Raw genomic sequence first — 14,287 nt, 5'->3', positions numbered from 1 at the left:
CAACTGAGCGGTGACAAAAGTTTAAAGTATAAACTTTTCATTAAGCATTCGCAAGAATCTAAGCGACATAAAGAAGGTGGATGTTTGAACCCTCGTAGAAGCGATATATTGACTACTAAAACGTTTTATCCGAAAACTGATTATATCTATTGGGATGATCCAAACGAACTGGTTAGCCGTTTACAGCTTTTGGTCGCATCGCAGAGCGCCGGTAACACCTCCCATGCTAACGAGATAAACGCGATAGTTGAGGAACTGACTGAGGGTGGTATAATTTTAAAGTAAGAAACAGGATCCGAGGAAACAGACCCTCTTCTCCCGTTAGGAAACCTCTTCATCCGATCGGTTACCTGTTTTAAGTAGATCAGTTATCTGTTCATGTAGGCTAGGGACTCTATCTGATCTATATAAATATGGCTGAGGGTATCCTCCATTATTCACTTTCACAATGCCTCTTAACAAGTTTGGACAACACTTGGGCAGCAGCAGCAGCGCCAACGCAACTCGTGACAAAATTAAAGTGGAAAAAGATTTAATAATTTTTGAAAACAGACGGTTGAGTGGAATTCAAAAAGCAATATTCAAAACGGATGCTATTAACAAAGCTCAGTTTGATGAACAAATAATATTATTACTTGGAAAGATAAAGGGCAATCGTGCTGACATAAGAGATTTACGAGCAAAGCTTGAAAAGTTATCAGCTAGAATTGCTACACCTGCACAGCCATCAGCATTGCCACCATCATCATCATCATCATCATCATCATCAAGCATACCAACAAAACGTGTTACACCTACACACACAAGAAAGGACAACAAGGATGAGTAAAGCTCAAGTAGTTAATGAGATACACAAGTATGCGAGAAAAACATTTCCACGTCGCCGTTTCATTCAGAGAGGGTTCGATGACACATGGCAGATTGACTTGATTGATATGCAAAAGTACTCGAAAGCTAATAACAACTACAAATACATTTTAGTGTGTATTGATACCTTCTCGAAATATGCTTGGTTGCAACCGCTTAAATCCAAGAGCGCTGAAGATGTTACAAAGGCAATGCGCAAGATTTTAAGTGAAAACGAGAGAAATCCTAAAAATATTCAATCCGATGACGGGAAAGAATTTTTCAATGTCAAATTCCAATCGCTTATGACGCAACACAATATTAATCACTACTCTACATTTAGCGTTATGAAAGCTTCCATAGTGGAGAGGCTAATTAGAACCTTAAAACATTGGATTTGGAAACATTTTAGTTTAAATGGTTCGTACAAATGGACACAACTGATAAAGGATGTGGAATATTATTACAATAACAAACCGCATCGCACTATCGGCATGGCGCCAGCGAGCGTGACTAAAAATAACTCTTATCAGTTGTTACATAATGTTTACAATAACATTAAAATAAAACCACGTGCCAAGTTTAAGGTCAATGACCCCGTGAGAATTAGTAAATACAAATCAACTTTCGCTAAAGGCTACACCGGTAACTGGACTACGGAAATATTTAAAGTGCTCAAAGTGCAAAACACTAACCCAGTGACGTATTTACTTGAAGATGCCCATCATCAACCTATTTCTGGATGTTTTTATGAGCAAGAATTGCAGAAAACTAAACATAGTGATATTTATCTAGTGGAAAAAGTTTTGAAACGACGCGGGAATAAAGTGTATGTAAAATGGCTTGGCTTAAATGAAAAAAGTTGGATAGCTAAGGATAATATTGTTTAACTATTTTCTTTTTCTTAATAAATAAACTAACATCTTGTGAATTAATCGGGTTATATATATATTTTAATTAAAACACCCCTATTTTTATGCTGTATATATAAGATTTATTATATAAGTAGAATTAAAAGGTACACTCGCAGAGACAGCAACAGCAATTACATCGAAAAAATTACCTTAATATTCATCCGCATCATCATCATCATCCTGATCTGGTGATGCTATGATGATTGATCCAACCACACAAAGTATTACATTCAGTAGATAGTTGAATGATTTTAAGGTAAACATAACACGCGAAAACACTTCCGCTTCAACACACCCCAACAACACAATCCAATCTTTATAATTAAGACATACTCCACCCACCATCCCTTCCAATTCTTCATGTATATCGTCCCACATTACGGTCATCAGGTAAACATGAATGTCGTCGAGGTGTCCTTCAATATATAGACGCTTTAATAGTGTCGATACGTCTGCTCTAAAAATATGTAGCGGCATCCGGTGGCGCCATCTACTTATCAGCATATTTGTATTGAACGCCTTTATCCACTTGTCTTTGTTTCTTTGATTGTATGACCTCCTCCTTGCGGGGGTGTCACTCTCATAAGCATCTTCGTTACAGTAGAGCGGGTTAAGATTTTCTTTGTTCTCGTCCTTTTCTTGCGAACTGGTGGATGGCATGATGAGATCTAGAGGCGCTTCCGCTGCTGTTGCCGTTGCCGTTGGTGATTGGGGTTGCTGTTGCTCTGAAGAGATGATGATGAGGTGGCTCTGAGAGCTACTTTCATTGCTGCTGCTGCTGCTGTCGCTGTTGGTGGTACCCTCGTTACCTGTTGGAGGGAAATAAAATAAAATATTATTATTATTATTGTCTAATTCACTATACTTTCTAGAACAAGGTTGAAAACTAAACAGAAATTTTAATGTTTTAGGTTGACACTATATAAGAAGGTATAAATATAAAGAAACAAAAATCTTACAGTTATCATTAGATGATGATGGGGGAGAATCCATTTTTTTTTTAAATATAATAATATTATTGTGGTAACTCGAGCAATCTGTAAAAAGAAAAAAGACAAATTACTTACAATTTACTTCTCACTGCAAAACTCGAACAGCCATGTCTTATTTTTTGGCCCCATACACACAACAGACATATACCCCTTCTTCAACTCTTGGACGGCATCATCCTCTAAATCGTTAAATCTACAAGGCAGAGTTAAATGCCCCTGTTGCAAGACAACTATAGTTTGCATCTTGTTATCATCAAAGTGCGACTTTTTTTGGTAACAATCTAATATAGGATATGGTTGTTTTATCAACAAATTTTTAGGTTTAATCCAATTAACTATATCACTGCCGCGATCGTTTAAAAGATTCATGTAGTTGTTATTGGACATAATTAAAGAATAAATTTTTTTTTACGTGCTTACCAATGTGTCAGTTGAAGGGGTATGGTCAATTGAAAGAAACTATGACCGAAACTGCTTTTTATAGCAAAAAAATGGTGGGAACGATTTCATATGTGGTTTAAAATCGAAAGATAAGGTAACCATGATATTGCTTCTCACGTGATAGTTCGATTAAAGCAGTTATTGAAACGTTTGCGGTTTTCAATTTTATCAAAAAATATTTATAAAACATTTTAAGTGGAAAAATAATAATAATAAACGTACCTTGATGCGAAATTCATTATTCTCTCCGTGCAGGTTTAGACGGTAGACGATCTTTACAGTAAAGATCTGCATTGGGATCTGATGTTATAATAGACATTTCTTCATCAGCCCACCGCCGCATATGCTCTAGCATATACTCATATTGCTGACAGTCTTCACTCAATACCATAGGCTTCAGAGTGCTTGTTTTGACCGATGTTGTTGTTGTGGATGTTGCAGGTGATGACTTATGTCTTGTCGGGGTTGTATTGGTGATGCCCACAGTAGTGGTAGCAGTCATTGGTTTAGGCGTTGTAACACTTAAAAGAGTGCTTGAACCCTGTTTCTTTTTCATTACTCGAACAGTCATCTCTATTCCATCTCCATCTTGAATGACCTGATAATATTCGTTTTCCGTCCATGATTGTTTGACGCTAGTTTCACGTCTTACTCGTCTCCCATGTACAATAGAAGATGAAGTATTCCCTGTCGACTCTTTTATGAGCTCCATTTTAAATATTATCATATTACCGTCATTGCATAATGGTAGGTTTACAATTTGATTATGTCGCACAATTTTCGATACGGTTTTCGATGTCATTGTTGTACCCCTTTCTCCCATGAAAAACTTTACATACCATTCAAACGAAGCCGCGTTGGAAGATGTACTTTCATCGAACACAATAGCCCTTTGGATATTCCACGCGCCCGCAGCACATGATGGGAAGTACAAATCTTCCTTGTACGGTGATAAAGTAACATTTCTAACATGATTATCATATACTGCATGTAATTGCAGCATAACACTTAGATGTAAAAAATTGGAAATGAACATTATGTAATCAGTATTGTATTGAACTATTGCGTCTCCTCGGAGCTCCTAATTCATACTGAGCATTAGTTATTTTATTAAAACCTAGATCAACTTGCATAAATGCATATTCGATAACACTCATAGTCCTTGATCTACCGGATACGCCCACATTTTAACTATAATGCAGTAGATGTAATAAAAAATTTAGATGCGTATTGATGGATTTGCAAATAACATTACCGAGTCTACCATTTCATACATCAAACAGCAACAATGTAACTGATAACAGAATAGGCAAGTGATTCCCACGCTTTATTTCATTAAAACAAAGGTTCACTTGAACGCAACAAAAAAGGACCATCCGATATGGAAATTAGTATTCAAAGTGAGTTGTTTTAATTGTCCATAAGTACACGCTCGCCGCACATGATAACGGAACATGTGCTGATAACAAAACAAGTGCGGATATACATACCTACCAAACATATGAGTAAATACCTATAATTAGGGTAGTCGTCTTACATTTACCTTAATAAACGAACAATCTTGTATGGAAACATATATTCAAAGTGAGCTGTTTCAATTACCCATTAAGTGAGCTACATCACATGTGATACAGAACATGTACCGATACAAAACAACCCCGGAAATGAGCCCTAACATATTCACCTATTTGAGCCAGACTCCCTATAAATACACTACTTATTATCATCTAATAATTTGGCCAAGCCCGAGATAGCTCGAGGCATTTAGTGTTCCGTACGGCTACCATCAGTTTGGCATTGACATAAACGATATCGTGAACGTAATTTAGTTCCTATAGGTATATCTCTTTCGCACTAATATGTCAGTACGAGCGAGATGCATAAAAAGTAAATTACGTTCACGCCCACGGTAGCGTTTATCATCTCATCATCATCATCTCAGCCATAAGACGTCCACTGCTGAACATATGCCTCCCCCTTTTGGGGGGTGTATGCCATAATCGCCACGCTTGGCAGGTGGGTTGGCGATCGCAGTCGAGTACACCGAATTTGAGGGACGCTGCTGCCCGTCCACCGGTGGTCTTGGACGTAGTTTAAGGACATACCCGGGTCCGGATCCGCCTTACTTTAAATATTTCGTCAATTTCACCTTTGTTTCCAAAAACTGTGATATTTAACTGTCATATACTATTAATGTCTTCCATAATTATTTTCTCGTAACAGCGGGCGCAGCACGGTTCCATTTTTATCGACTATCACTATGCGCGTCCCTTTCGCACTTACATACTTGTTAGGACGTGACAGGTATGGTGACAAGGGATAAAAACGCCACCGTGCTACGCCGCCAGGACTGAGGGGCTACCGCGAAATCGAAATTCGCAATTTGCGGGGATCTTTCTCTTTTACTCCAATGAAGGCGTAATTAGAGTGACAGAGAAAAATGCCCGCAATTTGCGAACTTCTATTTGCGTGGTTATAGCCCTGAATCTTGTTGCTCACCGATCCGTTCAAAAATATACATAAGTACTAAATATAATTAATACATATTATAATTATACAATTAATACATAAATGTAATGGTACTTAATGAAAAGGAATATTGTGTATATATATTGTTTCGACGAATCAGATACTCAATAAAATCTATAGATGAGGCCATAGCTGTTAATATTAAATGACTTTATTATCTCTATACGCCTTACCCAACAAACAATTAAGCGACACTTAGCACTTATTTTATCACCTAAACTTTAGGTCTTTAGGTCCTAAAGACATAGAACGGCTGTAGAATAGCTACATATTCTAAGCTTACAGGCTCTGGTGACATCAAGGTCTTTAAGAGGTCCATGTATAGCTTTAAGATCCACAGTAGCCGTTTTGGCCGCTATAATGCATCTTAAGCCGCTAGTGTTATTGCTCAAAGTGAATTCTACCACCTTAATATCTATATGAGTAATAAGCAGCTGCAATTTTCACTTAAGGTTCTAAACAGGCGATAAAAAGTCTTTTATAGCTCCGTGTATCATAATCGCTACTTAACTCTCTTGTATCACTTACAGTCGAATAGAGAAGTTACGAGTCACCATTATCGATCATGTAGTCGCAGACGAGCGTTATTCAATACCTTAGTACATCTTATACTGTTATTAGAGTCTTACTTAGAACCTAAGCCTATAGCGCCATGTTAAGATGACCGATGAATCAATAAGCAAAACAAAAACTATTAATTAGAACGTAAACACTTCATAAAAATCGATACTTTTACTCAATATTGACCTAATGTTAGTATTGTTATATTTAAAACCGGACTTCACGTATATTGAGTAATTTTTCGAAAATTAAATACGGTGGACCACAAATAAAAAAATATTATATTCAGATAAATATGCAAAGGATCAGAGGCCCATTAAAATTTTGTTAGTAATACATATAGTTTTAGACAGTGTAATTAATTTCGCCATCATAAATCCGCAGATAACTCCTACATCAGTGAACTAAAATAATTATTTGCTTTTAATTATCCGCCATTACATTTCACTTCAAGCTGTCACAGAGCAAGCTTACGAATAATAATACAAAATGGAAACATCTGCAACCAAAGCAGATAGGGCTAAGGAAAAAATGTGCAATTACCTTCTTGAGTGTTACAAATATTGACTTTAAATGCTAATATACCATCTAAAGCTGAAAGTATCATCTATATGGCCCTACACTACTACTCAAATAGTTAGTATTCGCTTATTTGGCACCCTTTTAAATCCTAAGTATTTAATCAACGCTATTACAACACTACTCTAGCGCTCTTCTACTACAACAGTTTGTAGTCACCTATATGCAACCCATCTAGCTCCTAAAGAATTAATTAACACTATTGTAGCTCCACTATACCGCTCTTATGTCTCTTTTTTTATCCGCTAACCCTACTGTAGCACTGTTATAAATCTTATGGTGATAAAATTTGTGCCCAATCCGGGGTTAAAACGGGGTTATAGCCGGCTATAACTCCTATTTTTAGAGCACTAACCACACCTAAAGAGTAAATAGGCGCTTATATAAATCTCTTCTAACCCTTAAATTTAGCGCCTAATGTTAGTTGGGCTAACTCTATTTGTCCTAATGTGAAAAAAAAACACAACGACAGTGAAGAACGGAATTCTTAATTTGAATTTTTCAGATTTTTGAGATACCTAGTCCATTGGTTGGAAAGCCGGTTCGAAATTTAAACTTATTTGCAATATAATAAGGTCGTATTTTGTAGATCTCTCTCATACTTATAGTAGGCTATTCAGATAAAATTAAATATCCCACAAAAATAAGCAAGCAGAATTAAACTTTGTGTCAAAGACATAAGTCATAAATTTCAATGCCAAAGTTTTAACTATGGATGTTTCTCGTTAAAACTACTGCCTAATATGAAATGACCAGTGTAAGCATCAGTTAGCTAGCCCTAAGCAACCAAAGATCAGGCTGCAGTTTAAAAACTAATAAAGATAGAGTTAACCTGATAATTTTCCCGCCGTCTCCATGCTTGTTTTAGTTGGATATTGACTGGTCAGCTGCCTGTTAGCTATAGTTTTCGCGAAAATCGCCAGGACAGAGGTGAAAATTTTTGTATGAAAACTTGCAACTTTAAATGCATTTTTTGACGAAACTATTGCAGTCTAAAATGAAGTCAAAATCAGTCCATCGCCTCAATTTTTTGCAAGCTTTCTAATGGTACCCCACACGATTCTTACAAATGAAAAAAGTTTCAGCCTACCCCTCTCAACCCCCTAAATTTCCCCCTTTAATAAGAAATAAGCAGTTTTGACTTATATACAATATGAGTGGTGGTAATTGCTATAACTGTTCCAAATTTTAGGTATCTATGTCAAACGGTCTCTGAGAAAAACGTATTTAACTGATTTGCAAGACCGAAGTGATCCCATAAGTGTTCCGTGAACAAAGTTTTGTACGGAACACTAAAAATGGAAAGTCACCGTCCATTAATTATTTTTCTTGTGACTCAGTCAGCCGGAAAAATTGGAAGGCAAATTATTAATCAATGTCTAGTTAAGGCGTTATGAAAACTGTGTCATTGTGGGCTTGTTAAAACAATTAAAAATCAATTAGATAATTATACATATATATACTATAGTATTTTTATATTACATATATCGTTGTCTGAGTACCCACAACACAAGCCTTATCTAGACACGCGGTAGCGTGTCCAGCCAAGTTCAATTGAGCTTACCGTGGGGCTTAGTCAATTTGTGTAAAAATGTCCTATATATTTATATTTATTTATTTATTTATACATGACTGTTGAGCCGTTTAAATCCCGATAAATGGGACGGAACAATTTAAGACACACAGACGGACATACGGACGGACAGCGAAGTCTTAGTAATGGGGTCCCGTTTTTACCCTTTGGGTACGGAACCCTAAAAACTACCTGTATCTGTATCTACTTAAATACCTATAGTCTACAGGATTAACAAAACGCAAAATCTCTCTGTTCAGGATGACTCACGCTGGACCGGACCGGGACAGGGCTGGAGCTTCCCGCGCTTCGTTTTCTAGAGAAAGCACCACGTGATCACCGATCAGCCATCATAAAATATGACATGTCGGACGCCTCGGCCCGGGCACGCCCCGGTTCATTGTGATTCATCCTTTAATCGCTTTCACACATTCTTTATTGAGTTTGTGTTAGAGATTTCTATCATCCAAATCCAACAAACCTCAAGCGTTTATATGCCACTAGCGCCACTGCTAAATAATCGCGATTATTTAAATTTAACGACAGGTATTTAAAAAAGGGGGCCGCTACGTTCTGTATTTTGTATTTAAGTACCCCTTGAATACATCAAACTAGTTTTATGTTGCTGGATTCGTCGATCTATGAACTCTAAACAAAAACGGCCCTTTTAACTTTGGACGCACAGATTGACGAATCCAGTAACATAAAAGCTAGTTTGATGTATTCAAAAGGTACTTAAATACAAAATACAGTACGTAGCGGCCCCCTTTTTTAAATACCTGTCGTTAAATTCAATTAATCACGATTATTTAGCAGTGGCGCTATTGTGCACGTTGATGGGCTCTTAAACACTTCGACGAAGCAAACACTCGTCAGATTATCGGCCTTGATTAACGAAGTTGTGGGCATTGTAGGGTTAAATCGATCGATCGCGTGTTTATGGACCCCTTAATTAACAGACTGACCTGTTTGGGGTTAACTTGACGTCAGGGGAAAGTCACAGAATTATTAAGCTTTAGAGTGATATTCCATTTCCAACTGCAGCTGCAATACTGTTCATTTTACTATGGAAATGCGTCGCTGTCATTGTCAATTTCCATAGTAAAATGAACAGCTGCAATACTGTTCATTTTACTATGGAAATGCGTCGCTGTCATTGTCAATTTCCATAGTAAAATGAACAGTATTGCAGCTGCAGTTGGAAATGGAATGTCACTTTTAGGCAGGCTTGGCTCACTCCGCGATTTCGTCGCTTTGCTACAGGTAGCTAAAAGTACATCCGTTCCACCCCAATTTTGGGGAAAGCCATAAGCCGCGCGTGGCGCTGTCGCCACCTAGCGGCCATATCTGAGCTGATCGTAACAGACGCGTTTTGTTAGAGAGTGAGTCTTCTGTACCTAGTACTATTATTTATTCTGTGCTTTAGGTTATGTTTACAAGTTTTTATTTAACTTGCAATGTGCCCATGTAAACGCCACTTGCACCATTCTACTAACCCGTTAAACCTGGAGTTACCATGGTTACCAGTTCAATTTGATACTGGGTTAACGGTTTAACCGCTTAACCCCGGGTTAGTGGGATGGTGCAATTGGCCCTTAGTAATCTAAGTATGTAACTATCACGCGTATTCGGGAAACGAGATAATCACAAGATCTAGAGACGATATAGAGATCAACTAGATTTACATTAGGTAGATATCGACTAGATGTGACTTGGATATCTAAGTCATAACTTGTTGAAATCGTTCAAGAGAAACCTCCAGAATCGCGGAAACGTCAAATTTGACATATCTAACTTACAAATGACTATATCTTCTCTATATCGTATCTTATTCATCTCTAGTGTTAAAGTTAGAATAGGGCCGTATGTTTGTACGGGTCATATCTTGTAAGTTAAATTTGACCCACTTCCCGGTTTCCGATGAAGCTGAAAATTTGCTTGCATATGTAAATCGGGTGAAAATGTAATATAATGGTACAGTCAGCCAAGAAAGTTTTCTACCACTTTTCGACTCTATCAATCAGAAAATAGAGTCGAAAATTGGTAAACCACTTTTTTGGCCGACGGTACAATCGAGCTGATCTGATGATGGAGACAGGAGGTGGCCATAGGTACTCTGTGATAAAAAACGCAACCTATAGTTTGTTTTTTTTAGCATTAGAAAGAACTTGTAAGAAGGTAAGCGATCTTGACAGGTCTTTTAATTGAAAAACGGTTTTTAAAAATCAAAAACTATTACTTATGAAAGCAGAAGAATATAAATGATCGTATTAGATTCATAATTGTTACGTATTTGCCGTAACTTATTTTTAAAATGTGTTTTTTTAATAAAAGTCACATCAAGATTGTTTACCTTATTTATAATGCTAAAAAAAACGAACTATAATTGTGTTTGAGGTTTTAAGAATTGTCTAAAAATTTCCTAGAAAAGTACGAGCTTGTACCAAATTTTTTTTTTTCAAAAACGGATTACCTAATGATTATTGTGTTCTTAATTATTTTTTTATTTTTTAAGAGATTCCAACAGTACTACCAACATTTTAATATAATTTAAAGCATAGACAAAACGCTGGTGATGCGCTAAATAGTCCATAGGCTATACGGAGTCAATTATGCAATACCGCAATACCCTTGTTTTACGTCGTCGTTCCATAATAAATTCAATTTTTACATATAGGTATTCCATTTCTTTGCAACGTGTCATAGGTACAGTCAGCGTCAGAGAAACGTGACCCCCCTGATTTTAAAACTATAGCTCACACGGCAACGTCGAAACATTAGTTCAACATCGCCACAGCTGTTTCAAGCATCATATTATGTATTTCAAAAAGTCATTTTTCCCTTTTGTCTCCAACCGTTGTTGGGAATCGATCCTCGGACCTCGTGGCTGTTATTAAGACTACATGTTCTTACATTAGTCCGTCACTTAGACCATTGAGCCACCGAAGACATATTATTACTTGCGAAAATATGAATCACTATCGTCAAATCGTAAAGGTGGAAGTTACTTACTCGAATGTCGATGCGTCCTTGTCTTAGTCATAGATACTTAATATAGTCTTGTCTTTGTTTATTATTATTTCTCTACCCTCATATCCGAATCCGAAAGTGAGTAATAACATCTTTAACTAAATATGTGTTTAGGTTGAATTTAGTATGATTATCCCGTTTCGCATTTTTAAAATTACAATTGAGTTTTAGGGTAACTTTGTAATAATTCGCATCCGCCGCAAATCATTACCGTCATCGTTACGTCTATTCTAGGTGTGCCGAAGTAGTAACGTTGTTACATATTATTCTCGACTTGTCCGAAAACTTGTGTCAACTGAGTTTTAAAATGGTTCGATTAAAATTAAAGCATTTAACGTGTCTTTACATTTAAAACACTTTTGAAAAATAAGTCATAGTAAATATGTTACAGTTGTGTAGCAAGGATATATAGGTATTACATTATTTTGGTTTCATAAGTAATAGTTACTTTTTGTTAGAAGCGTATTATTCCATAACAAGACTTGTCAAGATTGTTAACCCTTTTTCTAATGCTAAAAACAAGGTATAGGTAGTAAGTGTTGTGTTTCCTAAAATTGTGGTAACGTGACAGGAGATGAATATTGTTATCGCTGGCCGATAACATGCTGTTTCTCTCTCAAACGTAGTTAATGGCTCGCAAGGTTAGAATATCTTCGCGTTTTACACATAACCATTATTTACCAAACCCAATATTTATATATAGTTATCTGTTATGCAACTGCATAATAGATATTAAGACAGCTATAATCGCAGCCTATGTAACATACCACAATTTTAATTAACTCCCACTATAATATTGTTGTTTATTTAACTATTAAAAGACAACTATGCTTACAATGCAGCTGTTATGCAAAGATAAAATACCAATAAAATACAGTGTTTTTAAGATTGTTTTTATTTTATTTTTTCCTATTTCTACTATAATATTTGATATTTAGTGATATTACCTGTATTTAGTTTCCAATAGTTCTGAACTTAACAAAACAAAGAAAAAACCAAAAAGATTCTAAATCCTTTGGATCGGTCTCGAACCCGGTTTCTTAGGATCTTTAGTCCGCTTATGAAACCACACAGCTACGCAAACATTACGTGTGATGACGAAATTATTGTACAGTTTCTATACTGATACCAGGGGGGTCACGTTTCTCTGACGCTGACTGTACATATTATTATACCTACTGAAGAAAATAGTACATTTCGATGCTAGTGCGGAAGGTATGTCATTACTTCACGAGTACCGAGATATCTTGCCACGAGCCGCAGGCGAGTGGCAAGACTCGGGACGAGTGAAGAATGACATTTCCGCACGTGTATCGAACGACGTTTTTTAATACAGTTGCGAAAAAATAAGAAAAACATTGTTAATCGTACACTAAACAAAAGTGGTAACAGTGACAGCTCGGTTAGACGTCGTCTTTAAGTATATTATATCTATGGGCGTTTGACAGCTATTCCGTTCCATTCAGTCAACTTATTAAGAACGGAATTTTCAATATTGAATATTAAAAAATAAACGTGTTATAATGATGAAGAGGTAAGTAATAAAATATGAAATATGTAATATTTTTCGTATTCTTACATTAACGGTAGGTTTTTATGCTGATTACGACGTTTAAAGGAAACTAATATTAACACTCATCAATAAGTAGTCGTGAATTGGAACAAGTATAAATTTAAAAAAATTGGAAAAGTAAAAAGCACTAGTTCGAGATAACCAACTTTCCGCACGCTAAACAGCTACGTAAAGTAGCACTTTTTGAGCAACTGTATTAAAAAAAATGTTACGTTATTTTCTGTGAGTACCACCAGATTGCATAGCGGCGCTTAAAACTTCGGAAGTAAAATTCACATCTATTTATATGCAATTAGGTTTCGTTAATAATAAACCCGTGAATTCCAAACCAAAAAGAAAGCTACCTAACCATTACACCCAACACCACCGTTCAAAATACCACGTGTGACCTTACATCAGTTGAATCGATACACGGTTGCCGGTTGCCACGCCACCAAAATGCCGACCCATTTGCTAGGTCAGTCAGGGTCGGCCGGCTGGCCTTTTTAAAATGCAGCGAGTGAAAATAAGAGTGAGTCTAGATAGAATAAAGACGGGAAAGTGGAGGAAAAATAAATAACCTCGTGCCGCCCAATGTAAATTAGGATGTACACTCAGTTTCGATGGAATGTCAACCTTAATTATCTCGTAAAATTTTCGAACAAATGAAATTCAACCCAATTGAAAATACAACAAGATTCTAACTTCCTTGGCTATAATTTTGTATGGTGGGCGGCACGAGGATAATGCTTTGAGGAATTTGAACGTTGCGGATTATAACCGGTTTTGATTAAGATTAATGTATTACACATTGTTAAGAAATATTTTTCTTGTGTATAATGCAGAGAGGTAACGCAGCCAGCGAATTCAATGGGTTCAATGGTTTTAGAAGGGGTAGGTATTCTTTTTATAACTTTTTATTTATTATTTTATCTTATTAGTATGTTTTAGTTATATTTGTCGGAGTGATAACAATACTTCTGATTAATCGATTTGTTACCTAATGGCTCCTCTACACGATGGGCCAGCAACGGCCACTCCAAGGGACGCATTTATGCTTTAGAGGAAGCAAGTGATATTGCTATCTCATTCTACCGCACAGCTGCGTCCCTTGGAGTGGCCGGCGCTGGCCCATCGTGTAGAGGAGCCATGAAACGTCAGATGTCACGCCTGGGTGAAATCAGAGATGGCGTTGCGGAGCTGTCAACTGGACAGTGACGGTTGGTTGGCTGTTATATAAGGAGGGGGGAAATATGATATTTATAATTTA

The 14,287-nt window shown here is 36.7% G+C and overlaps 1 protein-coding gene across 1 annotated transcript; it reads right to left on the bottom strand.

Moving 5' to 3' along the window:
• Window positions 1–1,910: 1,910 nt before the first annotated feature.
• LOC134672902 (uncharacterized) lies at window positions 1,911–2,843 on the bottom strand. The gene is made up of 2 exons (XM_063530852.1): window positions 2,720–2,843; window positions 1,911–2,569 (listed from the first exon to the last, which is right to left on the bottom strand). Exons 1-2 carry the CDS (start codon window positions 2,751–2,753, stop codon window positions 1,911–1,913), a joined length of 693 nt encoding a protein of 230 aa, XP_063386922.1. The 5' UTR covers window positions 2,754–2,843.
• Between the last annotated feature and the right edge of the window lie 11,444 nt (window positions 2,844–14,287).

The sequence above is a fragment of the Cydia fagiglandana genome, chromosome 17 (genome assembly GCF_963556715.1).
Source record: "Cydia fagiglandana chromosome 17, ilCydFagi1.1, whole genome shotgun sequence".
Lineage (NCBI taxonomy): Eukaryota > Metazoa > Arthropoda > Insecta > Lepidoptera > Tortricidae > Cydia > Cydia fagiglandana.
Note: the sequence above shows the minus strand (reverse complement) of the source record. Positions and strands in the feature narration are given on the sequence as shown.